This window comes from Grus americana, chromosome 7 (assembly GCF_028858705.1).
Source record: "Grus americana isolate bGruAme1 chromosome 7, bGruAme1.mat, whole genome shotgun sequence".
Taxonomy (NCBI): Eukaryota; Metazoa; Chordata; class Aves; order Gruiformes; family Gruidae; genus Grus; species Grus americana.
The window spans coordinates 38,622,215-38,640,930 of NC_072858.1; the positions used below are offsets into that span (position 1 = coordinate 38,622,215).

At 39.7% G+C, this 18,716-nt stretch overlaps 1 protein-coding gene across 6 annotated transcripts in view; it reads right to left on the bottom strand.

The window, feature by feature from the left end:
• The window catches only part of PCDH15 (protocadherin related 15), a 1,027,345-nt gene that overhangs the window by 229,931 nt on the left and 778,698 nt on the right, over positions 1-18,716 (bottom strand). For all 6 annotated transcript variants that reach the window (XM_054831779.1, XM_054831776.1, XM_054831775.1 and 3 more), the window contains 2 exons: positions 18,002-18,112; positions 14,685-14,855 (listed from right to left, as the gene is read on the bottom strand). In XM_054831779.1, coding sequence (XP_054687754.1) covers positions 14,685-14,855; positions 18,002-18,112 — 282 coding nt within the window. The remainder of the gene's footprint in view (positions 1-14,684; positions 14,856-18,001; positions 18,113-18,716) is intronic.

Here is an 18,716-nt window from a genome sequence, read left to right on the forward strand (position 1 = left end):
GCATGGGAATGTCAGCTGCAACTACCTAACACCTGACTTTATTCAAACTGTATCCACCACCATCCTCTTCTCATTAAAGTTTGTCAGCCTGTCAAGAGATAAGTTTAGGTAGAGATTTTGTGCCCAGAGCCAGCTACAAATTCTGTATCACCATTATTATAACCACTTTATTATATTGCTTTAATGGTAACATTAACAGTGACATTAATGCCACTTTTAGACTGAAGGTTATAAGGAAAAAATTGGGTTTCCTAGGTGTATTTCGGATGCTTTAATTTTCAACAAATCTGTGCAGTTGCACAGCTATGTCACATGTGTGCACGTACATACACAACCTGCAATGCTCGCATACTTCATCCATAAGCTCATGCTCATATCTTTTTATGGTATAGTGAAATTTTACGTTTAAATGCTTTTCTCTTCAAATCCCAATACTCTTTCAGAACAAAAAGTAGGAATTATTTACAAAGCAAACTCCTACCTATCTAGCCATATGAGCTGCTTTAAACTCAAGCACTGCTGTACAGCCAGAGATACTGATGCAGAGTCAAATGCAGACTAACCACGTTTTCTTGTTTCAGAAGAGGGCGTTCCAGCTCAGCACGAATTTCCTCATGCTTTAGAAGAAAGACTGCTAGGATTTAAGCAAGGTTTTCTGCAGAAGGTTTATCAATAGCACAGAGGCAAACGTAATCGTGCTGGTAATGGCGATGCTGGGCTGCCCCCTCCCTACCCTACGCTGCATCGTGCAAGCCCACAGCTGGAGGCAGGGAAACGCTCTTTGGCACAGCACAACACATTCTCTCTGGCTTCTTCATGTTTTAGACAGGGGGTCGGGACACTGGGGAGAAACTGAGCCGCTGGGCCGGCATAGCAAGGCTCCTTTGGCTGCTCCCTCCCCGGTGTGATCCCAACATGGACAGCACAGCTGGGAAGGCTGCTGGCCCCTCCAGGGCAAACATTGCCTGGGGAACACAACACCAAAAAGTGGAACACAGGCACATCTGTACCATAGACTGCAGTGGAACAAGGAGACTCTCAAGTTAGCCTTAAAAGACCAGGGAAGACAGAAAAAAAACCCACCAGGTAAAGCAGTCCAAGGTGAGCTCTGAGCTGCCATGCCCACATTGCTACCAAGAGCCATACTGGAAATGTCAAGCCTGGCGAGGAAGTCTGTGCTAAATCTCACACCCACAGTTGTGTAACATCACAGAATTGCTGATGAAAAGGTGACAGCAAATCCTGCTCCCCCATTTCTCCAAGAGGCCCCAAGACTTCGTGGTGATCCAGGGGGAGGCAGCACTCAGAATGCCTCTCGCAGCATCCAAGGGCTAACGCTTCTGCCCCAGAGAAGAAACTCCCTCTGCTACTTTATCTCCCATTACCTGCAAGTGTATTTGCACATATCTGCAAAACCCTAATTGATGAATCACTATTTAATTGAAGAACTAATATAATCTGCACCCTCTGCATTGTGACAAGCAAATGAAGAGAGGAATCTCTTTTCCTGACCCTTAATGAACAGCTAGTTTATAGTTTAAAGGGATAGCCTAGCTATTGAAATGATAATTATCTCTACAAGGATCAGTGTTATGACACAGATGAGAATTTTTCTGAAGTGAAGTTCACTGATAAAGCATCACTGCAAAAGTATTTTGTCTAAATGTCAACATTTAAAACCTTTAAATGTTTCTAAATGACATTTAAGGATCAAATAAATTAATACATATGCTTCCTCTTTGACAATAGCTCCACTTCACGCTATAACAAACACGGTTTTATGAAACAGAAAAAAACCCAGAAGTGCACATTGTGAAAGTGGCTTTTTTGTCATGGCAAATATCCAAGACGGCAATTAAATCCCACAAGTAGTTAATCGTATATTCAAGATACAGACTGGAGCTCGGAATGAGACAGAGATGGTACTTTCTCAGGCACTCTTTTCCTCTCCTGAAGCTCTAGTTCTTGAGGAGAGAAAGGCTCAATCACTTCATATCTGAAATTCCTTAATGGCATCACAGAGAGCAAGACAGTTTCAAATCCCAGGTTGTGGGTTATCTCGCTAAAGTGAGGAATCACATTTTTCTACTGTCCAGACAGCTTACAAAAATAACTACATGAGATCTCATACATTATGTTAAAGTCATCTTTGTTATGAGGCAGATGGGATTTTTTTTTTCTTCTTAACAAACTTTAAAATGAAAACTGGAGAACAAACAAAGAATACAATAGGATGAAACACCAAGATCTCTTCAACTACGAGTAGGGTGTTTGGCACTGTTTGCACTTCATTAATTGAACAGATTTTTGGCATTGGTTCTGCCACACAACAAGGTGGTGGTTTACACTAGAGAACCTGTACTGCGGCACACAAACCCGCCCAGGATCCCTGCCGATCTCTCTCAAACATTTTGTGTATTTGATTTATGTAGCTGATGTGCCAGACCAAAGTTTGATTCAAAACAGATCATCTTCATTTCTGAAAGGAAATGACTTCTAATTACAGTTCTACAGTTACTTCTTCCAAGCAAAATCAGGACCTTTTTTCTTCTTAGCTTCTGACAAAGCTATAAGAATTGAATATTTTCCCATTAGTGTTCCCAGTAAGTTACTAACCATGATGATAAATATCAGGCAATTAATGGAACATTTCCATATTTGGAAAAAAGAAAAAAATTATGTATATGAAAAAGTAAGTAATTTTTACCAGTTTATTCCCTCCTTACTCTTGATTATTAAAGGAATCGGATTTGAGATTAACACTCTAAAATTTCACTTTACAGCTGGATAAATACCTAGAAAATGTGCCCTTTTTCAGCCAAATATCCAGCCTAGACTGGGTCTCTGATTAACTACCAGAGTTCCTGCTCCTCCTGCACCAGCAAGGGAGCCCCATAGCCACTGTGTATCACAGGTCACTTGATGACTCAGATGTAGCAATAAACAAAATGTGTTTCTCTCACCCAAACCACAACTTCAAAGATGATCGCCAATGATATTTTTCTTTTCCTATTTCATTTTTAACTATATATTGTCTGAAACTTCTCAGTTTTCAGTCAAGCTTGATCCTTTTCCCCTTAAAACCTTCACTTGTGCATTTTGCGTAATTGGAGAGACATGGATTCGATGGATGGACCACGCGGTAGACAGGAATTGGCTGGATGATCACACTGAAAGAGTTGTGGTCAATGGCTCAATGTCCAAGTGGAGAACGGTGACGAGTGGTGTTCCTCAGGGGTCGGTACTGGGACCGGCACTGTTCAACATCTTTGTCAGCGACATGGACAGTGGGATCGAGGGCACCCTCAGCAAGTGTGCCGACGACACCAAGCTGCGTGGTGTGGTCAACACGCTGGAGGGAAGGGATGCCATCCAGAGGGACCTTGACAGGCTGGAGAGGTGGGCCCGTGCGAACCGCATGAAGTTCAACAAGGCCAAGTGCGAGGTCCTGCATGTGGGTCGGCGCAATCTCAAGCACAGCTACAGGCTGGGCGAGGAATGGATTGAAAGCAGCCCCGAGGAGAAGGACTTGGGGGTATTGATTGATGAGAAGCTGGCAGTGTGCGCTTGCAGCCCAGTAAGCCTGGGCTGCATCAAGAGAGGCGTGACCAGCAGGTCGAGGGAAGTGATCCTGCCCCTTTACTTGGCTTTTGTGAGACCCCTACCTGGAGTACTGCGTCCAGCTCTGGGGGCCCCAGTACAGGAGAGACATGGAGCTGTTGGAGTGAGTCCAGAGGAGGCCACAAAGCTGATCGGAGGGATGGAGCACCTCTGCTATGAGGACAGGCTGAGAGAGTTGGGATTGTTCAGCCTGGAGAAAAGGTGGCTCCGGGGAGATCTAATTGCGGCCTTCCAGTACCTGAAGGGGGCCTACAGGAAAGCTGGAGAGGGACTGTTTATCAGGGAGTGTAGTGACAGGACAAGGGGGAATGGATTCAAGCTGAAGGAGGACCGATTTAGATTCGATGTTAGAAAGAAATTCTTTGCTGTTAGAGTGGTGAGGTACTGGAACAGGTTGCCCAGAGAGGCTGTGGAGGCCCCATCCCTGGAAGTGTTTAAGACCAGGTTGGATGAGGCTTTGGGCAACGTGGTCTAGTGGAGGGTGTCCCTGCCCGCAGCAGGGGGGTTGGAACTAGGTGATCTTTAAGGTCCCTTCCAACCCAAACCATTCTATGATTCTATTTTAAGAAAGATCAGTCTTAGTGAAAACCTAAAGCATATAAATCATGCTCAACCGATTGTTTTTTCACATTATTAAAAAAGCCCATGTTTCTTCCTGTTCTATCTTTCAATGAAATCCACTATTCTCCCCTCTTTTCCGGTATGTACCAAACATACGAGGCAGGATCTTGACCAGAGTAATCCCACATGTAAAACAAGTTTCCTGTACTCAGAGAGAACTGTGACATATCACTTTATTCCTACCCATAGTCATCAGCTCTATTTCTGAAACACAACTTGGTTAAAATCACCAGCAGGAAAGTATCTTTCAGATTATATTCACTTATTCTGCAGCCTTGCTATAATTTTCTCAACCAGAAACAGTGCTTTCAATAACAGAAGCATCTGGTTTCTTTAAACATTTATTACATTTTATAAGTTAAGCGCACGGATTTGTTTGCTCTTGAAGTGAAAAGCAGCGAACTTAACTTCTCTATCTGAAATACATCTATACTTAAAATCACAAGTTAATCTTAGATACTGAACAGTGACTGTCCTGCCTGATCAATACATCAAGCAAGTGAAGTGCTTGCCTGCCTGCTAAGAGAGATTATAGAAAACAATTCTCAGGTTCATGTATTCACATATTAAAGTTACTGACAATTTTACTGACAATTCTTTTTAATTAGCCATGCTGTCTTGGTATACTCCCAAACACATAAAAATTAATTACCTGTAACATCGCATCTTTGTAATTTAACCTTTTCATGCTTCACTACTTTTCAGTGACATTTCCTTTAAAAAAAAAGGCTCTACTTATCAAGAGATTGCATATGGAAGACAGACAATCAATCGTAAAAACGGAAAAGATAGGGAAAAAATCATAGCAGAAGACTTTAGAACACCTTTTATGGCTCCTTATCATGCACTAGCAGATAATCAATAGCTTATCAAAGTTGTCCATTTTGACTTTGCTGAAAGAATCATTTCCATAGAGTTAACTCAAAGTCACCGATATCAACTTACATAAAAAAGCCTATCCTAGTAAATCTACTGCTAATGCTACTGCTTGGTTAACATTGTCCATTACCTTGAACTTACTATCAATCTGGTGACCTCTGTATGGCTGCAATTAGAGTGAAAAAAGTGAAAAAAAATGCAAATGAAAAGTTTATCCGTAAACTTTAAAGGGGAAACCGTACCCAAGAGAGGATTTTATCATTGCTTTTGAATTGCTTTCCAACTTCCAAAGCAATTCAAGATTGCCTATCAGTTCATCATGCATTTATGATTAAACTTAATTAGAGAAATTGCTATCTGCTGCTCACCTATACTGCAAATCACTTGGCCATAACAATTTGCCTTTTTCAATAAAAAAAAAAAAATATACCGACAATTGCATACATGTCATGGAAATCAATCTTCATTTTCCCTTTCCTAATCTGAGTTTCAGGTTTTACCTAAATTGCTAATGAAAAATTAATACCTGAAAAATGGGTCAATTTGCTCATCCTGCAGCCAGTGGCAAAGGGACTATTCAGAGCCTCAGACACGAGAGAGATTCTTTTCTCATTTACTGAACAAGCAACAACTCAAGAACATATAGATACAACTGTAATTTTTAAAGCGTTTGTCTGGTTAGTTCTTGTAGCATGGCTGAAGTGACACCACCAGCCTGTCTACCAAATCATAGAACAGTTTGGGTTGGAAGGGACCTCAAAGCCCATCTAGTTCCAACCCCCCTGCCATGGGCAGGGACACCCTCCACTAGCCCAGGTCGCCCAAAGCCTCATCCAACCTGGCTAGTAAATACACAGCAACTCATTCATCTTACAGCTCAACAGTTGACAGCCCACGCTATCTTTCACCACAGATTTTAGTCTCATTAACACCAATTGCCAGGCTTTTTCTAAATCATAATTCTAAGATACAATAATGTAATAGAACAATATACAGACAAGAAAGTACATAAACCTTTTAGTAGCAAGTAATGATTTGCCAGTGCTATTTGGTCTAACATTTGCTCGGAAACAGGAGCATTTGTGAAGAAAAGGAAAAATTATTATGGTGTTAAATATAAGAATGAGTTCATACAGAAAGCTGGACAACAGATGCATATAGTAAAACCAAAAAGTTAACAGCCTAGATTATAATGTACAAGAGGGCCTGATTTTCTATGCTCTGGAGCTACTACAGTCATTAGAGAATGGCTGCAGAAATGTTTAAGAAAATATAAGCTTTTACCTTTAATCATTTGTGGTATAGACTGTATAGAAACTCTGAAATAACAGCTGTTAGAAGCTGATGATCTCAACTAAACATTTATTTAAAACCAAAGCATGCTTATGCTTATTTTTCTTTCCCATGAAACTCTGAAACCATGAGATACGAAGAACATAAATACAAGGGAGATCCTCAGGCAGCATGAAGACAAAGTCAAAGATGAGCACAGTCCATTTAAGAAGGAATTTGCTGCGTTCCATCTATTGATTACCGAGAAAGACACATCTGAATTCAAAGCTAAGATCAGTTCCTAACATAGGAAGAGATAAAGAAACAGAGAGAGGGAAAAACCAACAAAAAACTTCTATGCCAGAAAGAGACGGAGCATATCTACTGGGCTAGGCAGCAAGTCGTGTCTCTGTCAACAGCCCACATACTTCCCTAGAGCGCCCTGGCATACCTCCAATTTCAGCCTAAGTCTCAATGCCAGGTACCACTGCAGAGCTGGACGCTGCCTGTTCAAAATGCAAAGTCACTTCTTTCCTTACCAAAAATATTTGCACGAAGAGAAACATGCAGTTCTCCTATTTTCTCTGGAAGCCACCAACCCAAGCTAAACTTTAAACATTCGATTATGCCAGTGGACAGAATAGTGCTCAGTCACAGTCTCATTCCAGGATGAAGTGTAAATATGATCCCCTACAAGAGCATTTAGCATCGCTCCCAAAAACTGGATAGCATCCACTTTGCTGAGAAAGGAATTATTAGAAACAAATTAAATCTCAAATAATTTCCTGATGCTTGATGCAACTAAATCACAAGCACAGCTCTTAAGACTATACAGGCAGGGTAAGCTAAAGGCTGGCAAACCTCTTTTATCATGTTTCAATAAAAGATTCCAAATCTTAGCAAAAATAAGGCCGAGGAAAAAGAGGCTTGTTGAGATGTAACTGCTTCAGAAACTAACAGCTTCCTCAATTAGCCATGAATATTAGCAGTTGTGAATGTACCGTATCTAACCAGGAAAAAATTATTTCGCAATAAAACCTGGCAATCTAACTTGATTTTGTAGCTTTATGCTGTTTGACTGTCAGTAGGGATAAATTCACCCCCATGCACGTTTCACTTGTAAGCATGACTGCTTAAGAAAAGGCAAGAAAGAAATCACCTCCATCAGGGGTAAGCATTCCTGCCTTTCTGTGAAATTTTATCCTTCAGACAAGTAAAAAAAAGCATCTTCCTCATATATTGTAAGGTTTTTATTACAGTTGATTTAACCACACATATTTACTTCAAGTCAGACTAAATTGTTGTCAGATTTGAAGACTGTGGATTTCAGTGCCACAAAATAAAAATCTTACTTAGCATCTGTATGGAAGCTCAAGTTGAGCTAGCAAGTTACTCTCAAACCTCTGGAAAGGTTATTTGCTCTTGGTTTGCATAGCAGATAACCTGTATAATATATCTTCTGTGGGTAGGTATTTCCCATAGCAAAAAATAGAAATAAAAACAAAAAACCACCCCAAAATCTAAAAAAAAAAAAAACAACCCAAAAAACCCACCACCAAAAAACAACCCAGACCATTTGATGAGATTTATCCTCTGACTAACAGCTGTCGCTATAACTAAGATGGGGAGATGTTGTTTCCAAAAGTTTCAGACACTTTTCGGTACAGTTATTTATGTTGCATTAATCTGGGATTTGTTTATTTGTTTTGTTGCAAGTTTTATATTAATGTGTGTCTATAAGAATATTTCCAGGTTTTCAGTTTGGAAGGAATTGCGATTTGTACAGTCAGATAGGATGGAACTGCAACAAAATTGCTTTAGAAAGGATTGTTAAGTGGATGTCATCCTCAAGTCCAAAGGTACTGAAAACCCAGCACATCCTCTGCAATGTTAATCAGCTATCAATAATTAGCTTAGAACTGATTTGTAGAGAGCTGATTAAAAGCAGTTACGTACAGAAGTGTCCTGTGCTCCCAACACCAGCCCCACCCACTGACTTCAGTCCTCCAAATTCCCTTTTTCTTCTCCACTGCAATAAAACTAGCCTTTCCTGTACTGCTGTAACCTCATGTACAGCATTTCCATTTCTCACATCCCAAGAATAACCCATTTCCTCCATATCCCATGGTCTCCCTACTGCCCAGAAGGTACTATAAAGGCTCAGTTCCCCAAACAACAAATGCAAATAATTGCCAAACAGCAATACACCAGGGAAGCCGGCATGAAAGTTAGTTTACTGCAGCCGCTACAGTACGTCACCGTACGATACTGAGCTAGAATGCTGCAAGGGAATGGGAAATGGCTAGGAGAAAAACCTACTGCGATTGCCCCTAGAGCAAGAAATGAAAAGATAAAAGGCAAGTTTTAAAAAGCACCTGTCATTTTTGACATAACTATCAGTCTGATGCAAAACACATTTTTTCTCTGCTAACTGGGAACTCTTCAAGTGATTCTGGATTCCAAGAAAGATGTGCTTTCTGTCAAGATATATTGAGGATTTGATGAATTTACTGTATAGCCACAATTCTTAATATTATGATCGTTTATTATGCTTTGCATATATGAAAGTCAATGAACTTTTCTGTCCCTTGCATGAAGTATTCAAAACCTTTCTCCTTGTTAAAAAAAAAATTGTTGAAGTGATCAGAAAAGTTTTAAATATAGAACATATAATGACCTAAACTTTGCAATAAAAAAATATTGTAACTCTTGATTTCTGTGACAGTAAAACTCTTCATTTCACCTTACCATCAAAAGTCTGCAAATTCCAGTTTCAAAACTATGTGTTACAGGATGTGCGCAGTGCTCTTCAGGGAGGACTCGTTCCCTGCCCGATCAAGCCAAGCTTTTACACAGCAGGATTATAATAGCACCTCGTAAAAGTTCAGTTTTCTTCCTTTGAATCCAAACTAGTCTAAAGTAGTCCTTCCTGCTAATACAAGTTTGAGGACTTCTAAGGGCATGTCCTGCTCTTCAGTGTCTTTTACCTCCCTCAACCAAACTGTTCTTTGGAGAATTTTTTTTAATTTATGTATTTTTATTTTAGGGTTTCATCTAGCAGCCCTCTGCTCAGAGTCATCTCCTGGAGTCTCTCCTCAACAGGGCGGCTGAGCCCGCAGACTTTTTAAGGTCCCGGCTGACACAACTCCTAATGATATTGAGGATAAGAAGTACAGAAATAAATACTTTCCCTGTAGAAAGACACATCAGCGGTGCATTAATAAGCAATGTCTCATAATGCAGCTAGGTGTTTAAAGTGCTGAATCTTCAATCAGTACAAAGAAAGCCTCGTAGGTGTCATGGAGTATATTAGCGTTCATGTGGACTGACAATTACCCTACGGAACCTGATAATGAATCAGTTTGTTGCAAAACTATTCCAGTAACTGATTAAATAAACCTAATCTATATTTTACTGCTAATTGGCTTTGCTTCTTTGCATGATGATAGAAAAAAATTGAGTATAGAAATGGACGAAACCTTCACAAAGTAATCACGACAAGAATAGACTGAAGGGGAAAGGAGGAGAAATTATCTTTCCAATGTTATGAGATGTTCATGAGGTTATATTTTTCAGCTCTGTTTCACGACTTGCATGTACTGTTGATAAATGCTAATTTACTGAAGTCTTCCTGAGACAATGGGAAAAAAATTACTTACCAGAATTGATCAGACACAGAAACACTAAGGCAAGTATAAAACTCTCTAACAAAAAAACCCACCCCAAACCAACCAAAACCTAACAAACACCACAGGTTTTCTCAGAAACGGAAATTTAGTTAACAACGCCACATTCATTCCTAGAGAGAAAGTAGGACGGTGACAGGGAAAAACACGCAGAACTATATGGATCAATTAGCAAACACAGGAGGTTCATACATGCATCCTTTCATCTAGCACAGACACCTCTCTCCTTTTTGTTATAAAGCAATATATTTGCCTTGTGGAACTTGAATTTTGAAAGGTTTATGCTAGCTCATTGTAAGACATCGCTGAAGCTGTACTTTGCATTCCCCTGCAGGAAATGAAGTCAAAGAATTTGCACATCTATTACGAGACAGAACTTCAAACAATGACTTTGAGTGCTGTCTTATCGTGGGCTTTGGTGTCTTTTCTGCAAGATAATAATTTTTGCAATGATTATTAGAGGACTCAAAACTCAGTAGATTTATTTCTTTTCCCTCCTAGTCTGGGAACTTGTAAAGCAGCTTACTCCATCACTGTCACAGGCACTGAATCAGGCTCAACAGGTAGCATTTCACAAGCAAATTAATACCCAGGGAAGCATTATGTAATCTAAGGTGTGGATTACAGGCTGTTAACTTAGCTCTGTTTCCGGCCTTGAGCAGCGGTGAAGCACTTTAGCCCTCACTTACCGCTCACCTACCACAGGATTAAGCAATCAGAAGAGCTAAGGTGCTACAAAACCACCCGAAGTTTGTTTATTCCGAACTATGAGTTTCTGCCTCCTCTACAAAGGTGCAAAAGCACCTCACAAGCATTTGGTATCAGACAAATGGCTAGATGACCTTAGCTGTGATCGTAGACCTAATGAGGCCATCGTAGCAATTAATTACAGTAGCTCATTGATGGCACTGCAGAAGTGACACTGGCAAACCTAGGCAATCATCAATGAAGAACATCGCACCTTGTGGCAAAGCTCAGCTGGTTACAGCAGCACCTGGCTGGCCGAGAAGGTACTAACTATCATAACTTTTCATTCTACGTGCATATGCAGAGAGGGCTAGCAGATAACCTTTGGCTCTGCTCAGAAGATCTGCAGCTTTGGGGGAACTGACACTGTCTCTGCAAATGCAGAAACGCACAACAGGTTTGTACATGTGTATAAACAGTAATTATACAGCACTCTGCCCAGCCTGGAGCAGATTTAAAAATATTATTAATATTGCCATGAGTCAGACCAACTCTCAGAAGGCATAGTGTAAGCCTTGATATTGTTCTTCAGGAAAATAAATTGCTTCTCTGGTAACACAGAGATCCATTAATTTTGCTGGCCTCTTCCATCTCTGCCAGCCAAAGAATCATAGAATCATAGACCATAAACAAAGCACATGCTGTACGGATTCTTCATTGCCAATGCATCCAACTGCTTTAGAGCATCTAAGGGAAAGAAGCTTGGAAAGGAAATAGGATTTTTACCTCAGTAAATTCATGGATGGAGGCCAACTAAAGCTAAGTAATCGTGCAAGACTGAACAAAAATATTATTTTTACCAGTTACATTAAATGCTTTACTTTAGGGGTCAGCTGAGTAGGCATCTTGCCCTGTAAAGCAGGACTTCTTTTTCAAGCTACTGTTTCTGAATAATTCATACTTCAATGCTCTTTGTTCTAGATTCATTAATATTCCTTCTTATGTTCACTGAAAAATTAAAAAGCAAATAAAAAATGGCAATGCTCGACTAAAAGTAGTCCTTTAACCTATGTAGTGGCTACAATTAAAAAAATTTCAACAAACAGCATTCTATTGTATTTTCTACACCCACTGGAAAACTCAACACCTACCGTGTAGTAAAGATTAATCTTTTTAAAAAAAAAACCCAAACAAAAAAGAAAAAAACACAACTGTGTTTTCTGTGCAAGAAAGTTCAGATAAATCATTCTAAGGAGTATATTGGCCACTATCAGCTTCTGTATAACCTGACATCATAGTTATAGTCTTACAGCATTACGGACTCAGATAGGGCTTATCTACGTGGTGTAACACAATAGTTTCACATTGTGCGGAAATCTCCAACCTATGTCTGAATGAGGCCCTCTGCCCAGGCCGCTTTGCTACATCAGAGCATCGCGCAAGTCCCACTGTCAGCCTCTGGCTCGTCCAGACAGCTCAGGCTTCTCTGCCTTTTATTATACTGCTGTTTGCAGGACAAATGTAATACGTGTCTACTAGCTGAATCTTTTTAGCTACCATCCATATCTTTTAAATGAATTATAATTTAGAAGTCAAGTAAATATTTGAGGTACCAAGGTAAAATTTTGAGTTCAAACATCCTTCTTCCACTCACTTTTATCAAAACAGCTGCAGTGCTACAAATAGATAAACAGCAAATAGCTGGTAGTTTATCAACAGAACCCGTTTCTCATTTCATAGATCAGATTTCTCAAGGTGCAGTTTGACGCAAAAAAGCCAAAAAGCAAACAAAAAAGCTGACACCTGAACAGATTGTAGCTTAAGAAGCTGAATGAATACATACATTTTACAACTCAGCACCTAATCACTAGCCAGACTTTTCCTAGCCTAGACACCCTCCTTGGCAGACACTGCTTTGTCTTCCAGCACAGCGTACGTGCCTGACCAAGGGCAGGGATGAAGACAAAGCTGGATTCCTTCCATCTGTGAGAGCTGTATCAGGAAAATTATGTGACTTCCATTATACCTTAAGATAAGCAGATTAAAAAAAAAAAAAAAAACAACAAGGTAGTGACCAAACACCAGTTATTCAAAATTTTTGCCTCACCTGGCTCTGTACTAAAGATCTATCAGATCTGTGCTAATAAAATGGGGTCATACTCTGTCATCCTCCACAATCTGGGTACCCCGGTAACCCTGATGAGGCCACAGTCAGCTGGGGAATAACTTGTGGTTGCCCAGTTAACTGAAAATGACACTGACCCCAAGCCAAATTAATGCAAATTTTAAAATAAAGAGTTTATTCAGAGTCCAAAACAGACAACACAGTTACAAAGAGTTATCAAATACCAAGGTGTAGAAGTGAAAAAGAGATATGAGTAAATCAATATAATAAGGTTAAATCTTCCTTGTCCCAACTGATTTGCTGCTGTCAAAAACTGAATATCTCAAGGCTCCAGTCTTGCTACAGCTTACAAATCAGGTTGCAGTTGTTAGGAAGAGCTCCGCCGGCAGAGAGAAACACCATCTCCTTTGGATGTGCATGTGCCCTGTAATACCCAATCTTCCTCCAGGCTGACTTACATCACCTCCCTGAAACTTGTTCTAGCCCTTCCTTATCCAGAAGGCACATTAATCACACATCTTGATTACAATAAGCCTTATACCACCTCCTTGAGATTGTACTGGTTATTAAACCAGACCCTGTACCATTAACCTGTGCAGAAGCAATTGATCAACTGCTGTATATTGGACTTAATTTCAGCTGTTCCTAAATGGATAAAACAACTGTGAGAGATTTTGAAACTTGCTAAAAGCATCATCCGAATCAACCAAGCACGGTGGCGGCAGTGCTTGGCATCCTTGCTCAAGCATATTTGCAGTGGGACCCTGAGGCCAGACAAAGCAGGAAACCATAACGGCAAATGACCCCGAGGCACAGGACAGCAAGACGAGTAAGGCAGAGAATAGCAGGAACCTTCACACTTACAGTCTTAACCTCCCCTGTCTCCTGGTTGGGGGAAGCGGGACAGAGTGTGCCCCACAATAAACAAGCCATGATCTTAATGTCAATATTTAACGTTATCTTAATGTCATCTTAATGTCAACGTCAATTGGGTGGGGTAATACCTAGTGATTCAATTGGTTCTTCCTTTTTATATTCTTAAATACATGAATCAAAGGTCATATATCAATACCAACTAAGAAATTCATATTTCTGTTTCACCCACCACAGAGATGCACATCTCCATTATACCAAGCAGCATTTCTCCTGTAAGGAAGGGAGTTGGCACCGCCTTGCATCGAGAAATGATACAGCTCTCACCACTTCCTTTTGTGATTCACTGTGCACACTCCAGTATGAAACGAGCCTTATGCTGACCTTTATCTCTGACTGATACATTAACTGACATACTTAGTACAAGCATCTACATGGGATAAACACACGTTGCTCTTCAGTGCCTCTTGACTGAAACAAGATAATAGCAACAAATAGTCTTTTTGAGGACTAATGACTAATGCTTCCTTTTCGAGGCAGGAGGGGGAATCTTTCTCCTAAGGTCTGTAACAATCCTGAACGGAATAACATGTCAAGTCCCTTCTGAAAAGTGCTTCTTCAGGATATTTCAAGAGCGAAACATAGACAGATCAGGAAAAGCAATTCCACAATTTACCGCACTTCAGCAAGACTCAGTCCTTGTAGTGAATGAGCAGTTTGCCATTGTATCAAAGCTAGAATTTCACCATCTATTCCTAGTAAGTATATCTCACCTTGATTTTCTTTTCTTTAGCACATACAATGTGACATAAAGCACACACGACCGTTCTAGTTACAGCTCTCAATTGCATCCACAGAAAAAGATGACAGTTGTTTGCAAAACAAACATGTAAAACTTGCAAAAAATCAAGAGGACTTACAGGATCGGTCAGTTCTGGCAAGCTCGCTTGATAGGTGAGAGGTCTACAGTCACGAGTGTTATTCACCAAGACACAAGGAAGAAACATTGGTCCCAAATCGTCCCCATCAAGCACGTCTACTGTCAGGGTGGTTGTACTTGTCCTTCGTTCATTAAGATTTTGGGCTCGGTCCTATGGAGTAAATGAGTTACACTTGGTGAGACTTTTTGAATTCAAAAATCTACAAAAATGTTTAAAGTTAAAGCTAAGGGCAAAACATATAAAAACCATAATTATCCAGGTTCTAGGAAATAGCTCATTACAGAAACTTCAGCCTCAGAGCTACAGCTTTTAATTTCATAAAGGCTCAGAAATACAATTAAGAGGTAAAAGTTTACCTCTTGAATTAAGAAATACTGCCAGACATCCATCACTCAGAAGTAATACAGTTTTGAGAAATTAATTCTCAGGAAATGTATGAAAAGATGATATGTCTTGTTAAATTTATAAAAATGCAGTATATTTGTAGAAGATAAAAAGTCCCTCATGCCTTACTTATAATCTGAAACACACTCTCACGTTACCTTGTGTAGCTCTACCAAATCCTACCTATAAATGAAAGGACTTTCACTTACAGAAAAGGAAAGCATAAACTGTAACTTTTTCTTTTCTAATTGCCAGCAGAGAAGCCCTGAACTGTAATGCTCAATCCACCTCTGTATGCCACAATTTAAGAAAGATTTAGCACCTCCCTTCCCCAACACACAACCCCCCCCCCCCAAACCCAACAACAAAAACCCCAACAAAAAAAAAAACCAACCAACCAAAAAAAAATTAGCCAGAGGACAGCAATGAGATTGGTCCAAGATCTCCAAACAGTACTCCATGTGGAAAGCTGATTTGTCTACAGAATGAGTTACACCATCCATGTTTTAAAGGTTGAAGAACACTTTTGTCAACAATAAAGCAGCTACAATGCTGCACCCAAACAAGTCTCCATACTGCACAACAGGGTCTTTTCAATGTATCCTGATTTGGTTTTTGTTTTTTTTTTTCTTTTAAAATTCTTTGGGTACATGAGACACCATTGACTACTGCAACTTCTTTATTGTCTCCTGGTCTTCTTTCCAGATGGTACAAAATAAAGCTACGCTTTCCCGAACTGTGGGAACCACCCAGATTATTTTTATACACTGAATAATGTACACACTGGCAACAGTTCACCTTTTCTTTCTTCTTTTGTTATCATAGTGAAGAAACAGTGTGACTATCCAATTTTTTTTTTTTAAACAGTCAAAAATATTTCCATTTTCACAGAGGAACTGTTGGGATAGCTTTTCTTTACAAAAATAAAATCCTACAGGGGGAACATAGGCCATTAGCTAAGTCTTTCCCTCCTATCCTAGGATAATATTGACAGAAAAAAGTGATTTTTTTTTTTTAAAGTATTTATGCTGTTTAAAGTCATCATCTATGTAAGAGGAATAGGTCATTGCTCTAAATCAGATTGGATACATATATTTTTTCCTACTTTGCAGTCTACTCAGTTCTTGGAACTGCTTTACATTTACAGTTACTAAATACCGGAATTTCTGCATTCAGCTTTCTTCATGGTCAATGATGAAAACCAATACAAACTACAAGGAGCAGCCTTCATCATCAGCTAATCTTTTTTACATTCCCCCATTACGTGCCTTTGAGTAATACTGGATCAAAGCACAGATACAGAGTAATTAATTTCACATAGTACCTTCAGGATGCAAGAACAAGAAATGATCACTGCTAATCAGTGGAACAGAAGTATGATCACATAGCACATACAATAGAGTTAAATGCAGCCTACAATATTTTGTAAAATAAAAAAATATAAAAGGGTGCACAAGAGACACTCCTAAAAAAGCTGGGGTATAGAGCTCAGAGTCTTTCTTTGCTATCTAGTTTCTCATCTGTGAGCACTCAAAGCTTTAGTGAGCTCAGTTCCCATTTGAGTATGTTCAAGACAAGACACGCCTCACAAGCCATTTCAATCATGCAAGCTGCGCCATTACGTATAAACACGAAACAGGAGCTACCAGCACAGCTCTCATCCCAAACCCAGTATCACAAAGACGACAATTTACTGTGTAAAGATGTATATTGAAAGGAATCAATATGAGATTGCTTTGTAGTACTGCCACTATGTATCCCAACCTGTGCCTTCACCAGTTGCTGCTGCAGCGTGACAGCGCTCACGCAAGGTGCTTGCCTTTCTCGTGAAAAACGTGACCTGCTCAACTACCCCTAGGAGCGCAGCACCTCACGAAACTCACAGCTCTGACATCAAAGGAAAAGAGCTGTGACTATGCAGCAGTGATCTGCAGAATAAATTATTGATAACACAACAAGTCAAATCAGTTCTGAGCCTCCTGTATTCCTGTTCAAGAGATCAGCAAGTTATGTTATCCAGGTAAAATGACTTGGTCTAATAACCAGGAAGCACTTTTAGATATAGCTACATGCAAAAAGCACTAAGACACACACCCCCCCCCCCAGCCTATCTGCTGTTGGGGGAATGCTAAACATGCCACAAAATATGTAGGAAAGTGGATTGTAAAATGTATCTACAATTCTGTGTCAGAAAGATGACAGTAAGAGAAATGTGTGAATTCAGGAGCAAGCTATCTAAAGTTGCTTCAGAGCATTCTCATTTTCCCACAAATGAAGCAGTATCACAACAGAGGTAAACAACAGAGGAAAAGTTTTCATTGCAGCTATTATCAGAAGGACAAAAAGGGAAAAAAGCTTTCACAGCCCTCAAGGGCACCAAAAAACTTCTCTGATGACAGATATATTAGATATAGTTTAAACACCACTTTTCTTCTTGGTATGCATAATCCACTGCCAGTGACTGTAAAAATCTCTACATACGCTTGCAATATGACTTGAAAGAAAAATCACCTCTTTATAGAAAAATGCATTTCAAACCTGAAGGATACAACTAAATTGCATCCATTAAACTCATCTGAGATTAAATTAGCATCACTAGATTTGTCAGAAAATGAACACTTTGTGACACTTGAACGCACTTTTCTGCATGGGCTGTACTTCAGATTTGCAACTTGTTTCTTGGGCCAAAAAGGTTGTCTTGTCACACACACTGAGCAAGCTTTTTTAACTAGTAATAATATGTCTAAGCTTTCAACGACCTAGATAAATCTTAAATAAGATCTTCAGCAGAAGAATATTATCAAACCTGATATTTCAGTGAGACTCTTCCTTTCCTTGGAAAAATCTATATCTGCAAACTAAAATCCCACCAAATCAGTGGCATAAATTGCCATTAAGAGACCTATACTTACATTTGCTTGAACAATGACAAAATAACGTGTCTTTTCTTCATAATTTAGCCTTTCCCGTAGAACTACTGCTCCGGATAAAGTGAGAGGAATATCAAAGGTCCTGTTGGAAGTCTGCAAAAGTTAAAACAGGATGATACCAATGAATATGCTTCAAAGTTAAAGCACATTTCAGATGGGCCATGATGAGATGATTGATTAGATGGCATACCAAAATTGCATATGCTTTCCAGATTTAAAGTTTTCTGTTTTCCCCCCACCCAATTTACTCCCTAAGAACCCCACAATAAATAATCCGTACGTAACAGAACTCTCTCTGATTCTTTGCATATACCTTATTGCTTCCAACCACAAACCGAAGTCTAACTATCCTGCTTCTTGCAGATTTGCCATGCTGAATTTGCAGTGGTGTGCTCAGAAAAGCTTTCCCTCTTTGTCAGCTGAGAGTTCAGGTCTTCAGTTTCTACAGTTTGGCTTGCCTTCATCTATTTTTTTTCCTCACTATTGTAGAAAGTATCAAGCGTTAGAGATTAAGAAATCCACATCATTGTACTTATGTTCTCTTTATTCTGGCTTTCACAAGGGCAATGTAGTAGTAAACATGTGGAGAACAACAACGCTACGCACTTAGGTGCCCACTATGCACATGTTCATACACTAGTAAATTCAGGTTTCAGGGTAAATCAGGTGAAATTCAATTTGTCCTGCGTATTTGCTT